The sequence below is a fragment of the Eretmochelys imbricata genome, chromosome 1 (genome assembly GCF_965152235.1).
Source record: "Eretmochelys imbricata isolate rEreImb1 chromosome 1, rEreImb1.hap1, whole genome shotgun sequence".
NCBI lineage: Eukaryota > Metazoa > Chordata > Testudines > Cheloniidae > Eretmochelys > Eretmochelys imbricata.
The window spans coordinates 270,351,106-270,363,379 of NC_135572.1; the positions used below are offsets into that span (position 1 = coordinate 270,351,106).

A 12,274-nucleotide genomic window follows, 5' to 3' on the forward strand; every position below is an offset into this window, starting at 1 on the left:
CTAGCTCCTGGCCAGACCCTACACCCCAACTCCCAGCCTGCTCCTTTACCCCCAGCTGTGTCCACAGTGCACTCCCACCCTCAGCTCAGTGCAGAGAGAGGAAGAGAATGGGCTAGAACCAGGGAGAAGGTAGGTACGTACCCACTCTATGTGGGCAGGGGCAGGATCCCAGACTGGCAGCGGGCTGAAAGGGGCCAGCAGCTGGGACCCTGGCTGCTACTCAGCCCGCTGCCAGTCTGGGGTTCTGACTGCTGGCCCCTTGCCAGCCGGGGTCCTGGCCGCAGGCCCTGCTCAGCCTGCTGCTGGCCTAGGTGAACAGAACCCCAGGCTGGCAGCGTGCTGAGCCGGCCCGCAGCATAAGATCAGCATTTTAATTGAATTTTAAATGAAGCTTCTTAAACATTTTGAAAACCTTGTTTATTTTACATATGACAATAGTTTAGTTATATAATATATAGACTTATAGAGAGAGACCTTCTAAAAAACGTTAAAATGTATTACTGGCATGCGAAACCTTAAATTAAAGTGAATAAATGAAGACTCGGCACACCACTTCTAAAAGGTTGCCGACCCCTGGGATAAAGCATCCAAGATACATAGGAATTGCGACAACTGGCTTGTGACCTACATTACCTATACAGGGGTGAAAGGACAGCTATACGCAGCAATATATGGGCCCATGCTGATGTATTTGGACATTATACATAGGGCATATAACATATTTTCAAGCACCTCATTGGTCTTGTATGATGAGCACTTTAGAATGAGGATAATCCTGAACCCCTCCCTGTGCTGAGACAAAACTGATCAGGAACTATGGTTGAAGTGCACGGTTCAGGGGCACTTGTGAACAGAACCCCATAACAATTGTGGCTATGTACTGGAAAAGCTGGTGTGTGAAGGGAGCAATGGAGCTGGTCTCAAGACACTACACGCCTGACCAGCCGAGGTTTTCATGCTGAAACTACAATGAGACAGGGAAGCATTGTCATGCATACTGTAAGGTTTGGCACGAACATGGGCATTGTGGAGGTGGGCACATATCTTCAGGCTACCCACATTTTAAGCGCACCAGGCTAAAGGATGCTGGCAATCTACAATCCTACATGCAGTTGCCTGAGGGGAAGCCAACACAGGGTGTGGGCTGTAAGTGCCACAGGTTTTAACCATGTCTGCTTCCTTCCCCATGCTGATCACACTAAATGATCACACAGCACACACACAACTGAGAATATGGATTGAGGGCATGGCATTGTGCACTGGGCTTATAAGAGAGCATGTAATTTGGGCAAGAAGCTCGCAGCTGGGCCTCAGAAGGGACATGATTTTGTCTTGGCACGGCAGCCGGGGCATGACCTGGAATTAACTTGTGTCCCTCTTGGATGGGCTGGCGCACCGAAAGGACACATTGGACATCATCATTATCCATTTAGGAGAAAACTATCTTAGAACGTGCCCTGGCCTCAAACTGATTTTGAAGTCCAAATGGGATATTGGACTGCTGGCAAATATGTTTCTCGACGTGGGGACAGTATCACCACAGATATTGGACTGCAGCATACCCACAAAAGGTGGATAGGGCCTGGAGGAAGGCCAACCAGAAAACTGCAACATGGCTGGAGTCTAGGGGTGCTTCAGTTATCAGACATGGCCACATAGCCCAGAGTGCAGCTGAGCTTTACTGAGGATTGAATATACCACTCTGATACAATTTGTTTCTGGATGATCTTGGTATTGGGTTGGCCGAACTTCTAGGTAGTGGGCTTGAGGCAGCCAAGCTAAGGTGGGCACCTCCTTGTGGCAGGCGCTGGGTAAAGGAACTTGCTGATTTAGGCTCCAGATACAAAAAGGTAACATAGTGGGTATCCTGAGGGCATCACGTCTAACCCCTAGGGGAAAATGAGAACCAGGGGTCAGGACTTTATCCTGGGGAACCACCCCACCAATGCACTTTACGGTGGTGCTGGCTATGGGGTCAAGGCCCCCTCTTGCCTCAACCCCGGAAAGGAGGAGGGATGCTAGCAGGCAATTGGAGACATGCAGAGACCCTCCTAGTATGACCCATCCCCTGCAGAGGGAGCCCCTAAAAATTGGCAAAGGGTCAATGGGGAGAAGAGACCATGCTGGGCTGTCCTCCAACGCGACCTTTGGATGTAATTTGACTAATAAAGTTTGGTATGGGTTTTAACCAGGCCACGATGTCCTTGCCTTCTTCCATCCAGTGAGCACACCAAACTGAGCAACACGCCAACATGAAATAAAAGCGAACTACTACAACCAGTCATTCAACAGAGTAGCAATAAAATCACTGGAGTAGAATGTTGCCAGATGATCAGTATATCTCCTACTTCAAACACAAATATTTTGGCTTTGCCTCAGTATCTGCCCACCGTTAGTTCCTAGTCATTAACTTTGCAAATAGAGACTATTATCTTGAGACATTTCAATTCCACTGACATTGTACCATGGTTAGACAACATTGTTCGGAATCCTCATCCATTCTGATTTTTGCACTAAAGTCCTGATTTTGACAGGGCTGTTCAGGTAGTCTTGGGGATTTGACCAGTCCAAAAATAATTGGTCAGACTACATTAAAAATGGTCAAATATTTTAAAGCAATGATTTATTAGAATGATAACAAAACAAGTAAGACTTTATGGTCTCCAACAGGCTTAGCCTTAGATAGTTATTTTAACTCAAAAAACGTGAAATACAATTAAATGAAGTTCTAAAGAATGGCACCATGATGCAATCAAAAAGATAGGCTGCCCTCTATATCAGGGCATTCTTGCTGGAATATTTGACCACAATCAAATAATAGGCAGTCAATTGACTGGCTTGCCAAGCCTAATCCCAAGTATCTTGCAAGGACAGGCTCACAGAACATTTAAAGCATCCTAACATATCCCTAAGGATAAAGCAACATTTTTTCATGACATGGTAACAAGCCATGACAATATAAAAATACCAGAATGGTGTAATGCAACAACTTTGTCCCAGAAGCAAAGTATAAAGAGGGGGTAAGAATGCAGGTTCTTGTCTTGAACGTGGCACAGAGACAAGGAAAGCATCAGAAAATGAAACTGATTAAGTAAAAGTGAGAAGCGTATTGATCAGATTGCCTCCATTGCTTACATGGTGACTCTTATGGATTCATACCACCTCCTAACACCCCACCTCCTACTGCTTAATTCCCAATTTTCAATGGTGGTACATCAAGAAAAGCTCTGTAGACCACAGTTTGAGATCCACAGCTCAGATGAATCCATTACTCACCAGATTGTGCTTAATGAGCTCCTTAGCAAACTCAAAAGATGATGAGGCATTGTCCATCAGGCTCTTGAGTTCTGCCTGAAATTAAATATTATACCTATAAAAAGTTTAGCAAAAATACCCCCACAAGTGCAGATCCACACCACATCTGAAACTGATTGGAAGGCAACTCCAGCTGTGATGAGCTGGGTTGGTGGAGGAAAACAAACACCCCCCCCTTCACTGTGATGACTGTTGCAAATGGATAATTCATACAAATGTAAAGCAAAACTTGCATTGGGAAAATGGAAAGGCCAACATGGAAACAGAAAACTTAAATGCTCAACAATGTGAGGATTATGGATAGGTGATATCCTTTGGGGGAGGATACTGACATTATAAACGGTCATTTGTCAATAATTGTGATTAAGTATAAGGCAGATAACACAACAGGGAAAAGAAACTTGCATGGGACTTCAAATGAGACTGACAAGCCAGAAGGGCTTTACAATAGATACCTCAGCAGCCTTGCCATTGTAAAGTCGGAAGTGGTTACAAGCCTTGAGGTTAAGAGCTATGGTGCTGTCAGGAACTTGCTGAAGGTAAACAGCCAGCACCTCTTGTGACACATCATAGTAATCCAGTTTGTAGTAACATAAAGCCACATATACGTTGAGAGCCAGGTATTCCCTGAAGGGCAAAAGAGGAAGAGTTCACAGAAGCATTCATTTTCTACCAGAAAATTGTGCTGAAAAGGAATATTAAAATCTGTTATGACTTTCCCTCACCTCCCCATGTACCATTTAGAAATACAACAAATATTGAGTTCCTGAGAATAGCCTTATATGTGACTTTCTGGATTCAGCAGACAAGCACAAAACTATTCGGGGTTGCATCTGCAGGGATGCCAACTGCATTTGTCCCACAGGAGGAAGTAATTGTATTGTGACATTTGCATATATGAAGACATTACCTTGTCATGCACGGAAACCATAATTCAACATGTATTGAGTCAATGTTACAACACATTATCCCAGCATCATGAGGGTGAAACAAGAGCTAGTTTCTTCCAAGCACTAGTGCATACAAGAATGACCTGTGAAATTTGGGGCTTGTTATTTTAGGAAATGGTGATAACCCCATGTGAAGGAATGTAAGAGAATGCAATCATTTTATTTGGACTGATGAACTAAGGTTCATCCACATAATGTATACAAGGCAATTTGACTGTTTTCCTTTGCCAAGTATATTGCATACATACAAAACTCCAAAAAGATTTCTTTAATGTCAGTAGTTACTTTTATGTCATGTATAAGTAACCTGTGAAATTCACTACTGCACAATATCAAGCCAAAAAGGACTAGACATTTACAGGAATAAGAAAAACATTTGCAGTAACAACAATTTGTAGGATAACTGTTACAAAGGTTACTGTATGCAGTGTTGTGGTAGCCATGTCAGTTCTAGTATATCAGAGAGACAAGGTGGTTAAGGTAATATCTTTTATTGGACTGACTTCTGTTCGTCTGACCTGAAGAACTCTGTGCAAGCTCAAAAGCTTGTGTCTCACACCAACAAAAGTTGGTCCAATAAAAGATATTACCTCACCCACCTTGTCTCACAAAGGTTATTGATATTTCAGGGCATAAGCTGATCATAGCCTAGGGACTGTCAGGCTGAAATTTCCTCCCAAAGCACAGAATTACACAATGATATGCATTATGGAGGTGTTTCAGCTTTCTTTGAAGCATTCAGCATTATACACTATCAGAGGCAAAAGACCATTGACCTGTTGCAGAATAGCAGTTTATACATTGCCAAGCCTTCCTTTGACTCTGGACCCTGCTTCCCAGGCCAGCAGCATCTAGAGAATATTACATAGGCAGCACACTAAAAACTGTTTGTGAAGATGTGGTTGGGGGAAAACACATGCCTTGTGCTTCTCAACAGCAACATCTCCAAAGGTTTGGTTCTTTATCCACTTCCTGGCTGAGGTTGGTGGCTATAATGTGGAATCCTGGGACAGGGGTTATAACGGGAAAATGGGAATGGAAAGAATACTCAGAGCTCAAAAGGACACACAGGATCCTTGAATAAAAACAACAAGACTGAGGATTTCTTATGAAGACTGAGGTGGAAGAGAGTTCAGTAACTAAAAATTAGGGTCAGACAGGCAATCAGCCAAACAAAACAAAAGAGACAGGTACATGCTTTGTATTGTGGGTAAGACACACTCAGAACATTTTCTGCTCTGCTTGTAATTCTGTAGCATTTCATAAGAAACAGGAGAGGGGATCCCAGGATGGATCACAGAACAAAGTACGTTAAAAAAGGGGGATTAGGGTGGACACATTCTCCTTGTGCCTTATTGGTGTAACAGTTCTGATTCCAGTGACAAAATGGAGATGGCTGCATTGTCCCCTTCTCACAGAGGGAAAGACACAAAAGTATTGATACCACCACAAATAAGTTTCCAGAAGCCAAGCAATTACATGGAATGGAAATACAAATTCATCAGAGATACTGCAATGAGGCTGAAAATGGAGGGGAGAGAAAGAGAGACACAAACCGGTTATCAAGCAGTATGCGTTTGTAGATATCAATAGCCTCTTGGTAGTGGGACCGCATATAGTGGATAGATGCCAGACTGAGCTGATCTTCTGTGATGTCCTGCAAATTCTGATGGAAGCTCATCAATTTCTTTTCATCACTGAACTAAAGAGAAAGAGACAGACAACCTCCAAAAGAGTTCAGCAAGGAAAACAAGAGCAATTAGTCATATTAATCAGGAAGGGCATACAACAATATTAAGTGAGATTGAACTGCAGCAGAGAAGATTCAGGTTAGACATTAGGAGTTGCTTTCTAAGTTTAAGACTTGTTTTGCCAATGGCGAAATCTGTTGAGGGAAGACGTAGAAAGCCATCATTGGAAATAACTGAGCTTGAGGCTAAACACACAACTATCAAGTCCGATTCAGGCATAATTAAATCTGATATGCCATGATGTAGGGGGTAACAGCAGAGAGATGGATTAGATACTCCATACTCAAAATAAATCTGTAATATAAAAATTTACTACTATAATTTGAGCTAAGAGAAAGATTTGTTGGGTTTGGATCCAAAGCTTAATTCTCAGAAACTAAGTTCCCATCCCTCTTCACCAAAAACAAAACAAAAAAACCCACAACTCTCACTGAGCAAAAGCCTATTGCAAAGACATTTCCCATAACGCTATTTTGTGGCACTAACTAGTTCTCTTTCTCCAGACCTCACATATCCAATTTCTGTAATTCCATACAGTGTAATGTAATAGTTTCCATTTAAAAGAATTGTTGCATTTTACATAACAAATGCGCAAATGTAAAATGGAGAGAGCATGGTTAACAAACAATTTTGCAATTGCATCAACATTATAAACTAGCCAAGAATGTCCATTAAATCGGACCACTCAAGTCACTTACAATTCTGATGCTTCCCCTTCTTATGTATGTTACTGCTAGCAATGGTAATTGTGAACCCAATCTATTGCTGTTTTTTACATTAGGGATTTTTTTATTTGTTTTTTAAAAAATTGATAAGTCTCCCACATTTAAAATATCTAGCTGCTCATCTTTGCTTCATATCTCTTTCCTTTGTGCTTGTGCTGGTCATATAATAACACTCCAGCACAGCCAACAGTGCTCAAAAACAGTAATTTTATATCTTCATAGTAGTATCAACTTAGTATCTTTCATTCCAAAACCTCCTAAAGTACAGTGGAACCTCAGACTTATAAACACCAGAGTTACGAACTAACCGGTCAACCACACACCTTATTTGGAACCGGAAGTATGCAACCAGGGAGCAGCAGAGACAAGAAAACACAAGACAAGAAAGTACAGTACAGTGTTAAATGTAAACTACTAAAAAAATAAAGGGAAAGTTTAAAAAGGTAAGGAAACGGTTTCCTGTGCTTCTTTCATTTACATTAAGAGGATTAAAAGCAGCATTTTACTTCTGCATAATAAAGCTTCAAAGCTGTATTAAGTCAATGTTCAGTCATAAACTTTTGAAAGAACAACCATAATGTTTTGGTCAGAGTTACAAACATTTCAGATTTCAGAATAGCAGCCGTGTTAGTCTATATTCGCAAAAAGAAAAGGAGTACTTGTGGCACCTTAGAGACTAACCAATTTATTTGAGCATAAGCTTTTGTGAGCTACAGCTCACTTCATCAGATGCATTCAGTGGAAAATACAGTGGGGAGATTTATATACATAGAGAACATGAAACAATGGGTGTTACCATACACACTGTAACCAGAGTGATCACTTAAGGTGAGCTATTACCAGCAGGAGAGCGGGGGCGGGGGGCTAAGGGGGGGACCTTTTGTAGTGATAATCAAGGTGGGCCATTTCCAGCAGTTGACAAGAACGTCTGAGGAACAGTGCAGGGGGGGATGGTGGGATGGAAATTGTTGAAATCATGGTGGAATTCCTCAAGGGCTTCTTTTCCATGGGTCCAGATGATGAAGATGTCATCAATGTAGCGCAAGCAGAGTAGGGGCATTAGGGGACGAGAGCTGAGGAAGCATTGTTCTAAGTCAGCCATAAAAATGTTGGCATACTGTGGGGACATGCGGGTACCCATAGCAGTGCTGCTGATTTGAAGGTATACATTGTCCCCAAATGTGAAATAGTTATGGTTGAGGACAAAGTCACAGAGTTCAGCCACCAGGTTTGCCGTGACATTATCGGGGATAGTGTTCCTGACGGCTTGTAGTCCATCTTCGTGTGCAATGTTGGTGTAGAGGGCTTCTACATCCATAGTGGTCAGGATGGTGTTTTCAGGAAGATCACTGATGGATTGTAGTTTCCTCAGGAAGTCAGTGGTGTCCCGAAGATAGCTGAGAGTGCTGGTAGCGTAGGGCCTGAGGAGGGAGTCTACATAGCCAGACAATCCTGCTGTCAGGGTGCCAATGCCTGAGATGATGGGGCGTCCAGGATTTCCAGGTTTATGGATCTTGGGTAGCAGATACAATACCCTGGGTCGGGGTTCCAAGGGTGTTTTTGCAACGAAGCCCGTTGCCAACTGTGGCCACATATCTATTCAGGGGACACCATCATAGGGCCTTATCCCATCAGCCACACTATCAGAGGCTTGTTCACCTGCACATCTACCAATGTGATATATGCCATCATGTGCCAGCAATGCCCCTCTGCCATGTACATTGGTCAAACTGGACAGTCTCTACGTAAAAGAATAGGACTCAAATCAGACATCAAGAATTATAACATTCAAAAACCAGTCGGAGAACACTTCAATCTCTCAGGTCACTCGATTACAGACCTAAAAGTGGCAATACTTCAACAAAAAAACTTCAAAAACAGACTCCAACGAGAGACTGCTGAATTGGAATTAATTTGCAAACTGGATACAATCAACTTAGGCTTGAATAGAGACTGGGAGTGGATGGGTCATTACACAAAGTAAAACTATTTCCCCATGTTTATCTCCCCCCCCCCCCCCCGTTCCTCAGACGTTCCTGTCAACTGCTAGAACTGGCCCACCTTGATTATCACTACAAAAGGTCCCCCCCACCCCGCTCTCCTGCTGGTAATAGCTCACCTTAAGTGATCACTCTGGTTACAGTGTGTATGGTAACACCCATTGTTTCATGTTCTCTATGTATATAAATCTCCCCACTGTATTTTCCACTGAATGCAACCGACGAAGTGAGCTGTAGCTCACGAAAGCTTATGCTCAAATAAATTGGTTAGTCTCTAAGGTGCCACAAGTAAACAGTTCAGAGTTAGGAACAACCTTCATTCCCAAGGTGTTTGTAACTCTGAGGATCTACTGTACTTTGCAGACTATATTCATAGCGATTGTTCAACCACCATTGGAGAGTAAACACCTCTGGATGTTAGTCAATTTGTGCCAATGCCACTACACAACAGACTTTAGGCAAGGAAATGAAAGTTATGTTTTCAAATAAACCTGCAGAGAGACTTAGGTAGACAGAATGCAACTATCCAAATTAGAATTTGGCTGGGACAACAGGGTTAACAGGAGTTTTTGCAGAAAGTGCCAATATCTGGGTTTTATCTCTCACCCAAAACACAGCTTCTCTAGAAATAGTGCCCTTTTGCTGCATGTTGGAGCACGGCACAAAAATGAGTCAGAGGGAAAAATGCACTATCTACTGATGCCCAAACATCTAATGAGGACCCAATCCAGCAAAGCACTTAAGCAAATTCTTAACTTTAACCATATTCATATCCTTAAAGTTAAGCATATGCTTACCCGTTTTGCTAGATTTGGGGCTTGAATAACAAATACCACTCCTTGCAGCACTTGGGATTTCTGTGACCTTGCTTATGTTATAAGGTCTTACAAAATTCACAGCAGCTTTATAATACATACATAATAAAGACTTTTGTTGAGAAGTGGAGGGCTTAGAATAGTAGCATTTTATCTGTACTTTTGTCAAGTTTAAAAGGCCACTGTGAAAGACAATCCAATTTTACCAACACATTTACTCTGAAAAAAGCACATCTTGCTGTGGTTGTCTTTTTAACCTTTGATGTTTCTAAATTGACATAGCCATTTATTCACAAGTGGTTCATGCCATGGAGATAAAAGTTCCCTTGTTAGTAATAAACTGATCTATTTATAGAAAAAAAGCAATCCAATTTGCAGGCTAGAAGTGAAGGAGCTCTCATGAGTGGGCTAGGATAAGACTGGACCAACTCCTCTAAAATCTGTTTAATTATTCTTGAACATACCAAGATGAAACAAAGTGAAGGTTGTGCCTCAATCATTGTTGAAATTAAACGAAATCTCCCTGCTATAAACAAGATTGTGTTTTGGGGGAACTGAATAGCTCAGGAGATTTTTATATTTTTCAACAGTCTTTTTACTTAAAATTAGGTCTGTCAAGTGATTAAAAAAATTAATCGCAATTAATCACAATTAATCACGCTGTTAAAAAATAGAATACCATTTATTTAAATATTTTTGGATGTTTTCTACATTTTTAAATATATTGATTTCAATTACAACATAGAATATGAAGTGTACAGTGCTCACTTTACATTTATTCTGGATTGCAAATATTTGCAATGTAAAAACAAAAGAAATAGTATTTTTCAATTCACCTTATACAAGTACTGTAGTGCAATCTCTTTAGCATGAAAGTTGAACTTACAAATGTAGAATTATGTAGAAAAAAATAACTGCATTCAAAAATAAAACAATTGTAAAACTTTAGAGCCCTCAAATCCACTCAGTCCTACTTCAGCCAATCACTCAGACAAACAAGTTTGCAAGAGATAATGCTGCCCACTTCTTTAAGTCACCTGAAAGTGAGAACAGGCATTCACATGCTACTGTTGTAGCTGGCGTCACAAAATATTTTCATGACAGATCCGCTAAAGATTCATATGTCCCTTTATGCATCAACCACCATTCCAGAGGACACGCGTCCATGTTGATGACAGGTTCTGCTTGATAACGGTCCAAAGCAGAGCAGACCGACGGACACGTGTTCATTTTCATCATCTGAGTCAGATGCCACCAGCAGAAGGTTGATTTTCTTTTTGGTGATTTGGGTTCTGTAGTTTCTGCATCAAAGTGTTGCTCTTTTAAGACTTCTGAACACATGCTCCACACCTCGTCCCTCTGAGATTTTGGATAGCACTTCAGATTCTTAAACCTTGGGTCAAGTGCTGTAGCTATTTTTAGAAATCTCACATTGGTACCTTCTTTGCTTTTTGTCAAATGTGCTGTGAAAGTGTTCTTAAAATGAACAACTTGTGCTGGGTCATCATCTGAGACTGCTATAACATGAAATATATGGCAGAACATGGGTTAAACAGAACAGGAGACATATAATTCTCCCCCAAGGAGTTCAGTTGCAAATTTAATTAACGCATTATTTTTTTTAACAAGCGTCATCAGCATGAAAACGTCCTCTGGAATGGTGGTCGAAGCATGAAGAGGCAGACAAATGTTTAGCATATCTGGCACATAAATACCGTGCAACGCAGCTACAAAAGTGCTACGCGAATGCCTGTTCTCACTTTCAGGTGACATTATAAATAAGAAGCAGGCAGCAATATCTTCCATAAATGTAAACAAACGTGTTTGTCCTAGTGATTGGCTGCACAAGAAGTAGGACTGAGTGGACTTGTAGGCTCTAAAGTTTTCCACTGTTTTGTTTCTGAGTGCAGTTATATAATGTGACAAAGTTCCTCCTTTGCCTTGGTGGGTCCTGTGCTTATTGGCAGATTTGCTTGCCTCAGAGATTCACGGCAGCCCTCAGTTTGGCCACTTTTGCTAGTGGCTCAAACCTGCTGTTCACACAGCTAACCTCATCACTGGCCAGCATGGGAAAAAGGAAGGAGAACAATCCCCGCACTCTCTGCTGATTCACCATGTGGGTCGGGGAAAAGCCCAGAGACTTTCCCCTCTGGTGGAACCCACAGTCCAGGTCAAGTCCTCCTGTGTCTGATCAGGAGCTGGGAGGTTTGGGGGGAACCTGGGCCCGCCCTCTACTCTGAGTTCCAGTCCAGGGCCCTGTGGACTGCAGCTGCCTAGAGTGCCTCCTGGAACAGCTGCGCAACAGCTGCAACTCCCTGGGCTACTTCCCCATGGCATCCTCCCAACACCTTCTTTATCCCCACCACAGGATCTTCCTCCTGGTGTCTGATAATGCTTGTACTCCTCAGTCCTCCAGCAGTCCGCCTTCTCATTCTCAGCTCCTAGTGCCTCTTGCTCACAGCTCCTCGCATGCACACCACAGACTGAAGTGAGGTCCTTTTTAAACTCAGGTGCCTTGATTAGCCAGCCTGCCCTAATTGATTCTAGCAGCTTCTTAATTGGCTCCAGGTGTCCTAATTAGCCTGCCTGCCTGCCTGAATTTGTTCCAGCAAGTTCCTTCTTGTTCTGGAACTGCCCCTGTTACCTTACTCAGGGAAAATGGACCTGCTTAATCTGGGACTAATATATCTGCCTTCTAACACTCTCCTGTAGCCATCT

At 42.2% G+C, this 12,274-nt stretch overlaps 1 protein-coding gene across 1 annotated transcript in view; it reads right to left on the bottom strand.

Moving 5' to 3' along the window:
* The window catches only part of IFT56 (intraflagellar transport 56), an 87,583-nt gene that overhangs the window by 48,089 nt on the left and 27,220 nt on the right, over positions 1-12,274 (bottom strand). The window contains exons 6-8 of the mRNA XM_077831176.1: positions 5,822-5,967; positions 3,771-3,942; positions 3,277-3,351 (exon numbers count right to left, since the gene is read on the bottom strand). Coding sequence (XP_077687302.1) covers positions 3,277-3,351; positions 3,771-3,942; positions 5,822-5,967 — 393 coding nt within the window. The remainder of the gene's footprint in view (positions 1-3,276; positions 3,352-3,770; positions 3,943-5,821; positions 5,968-12,274) is intronic.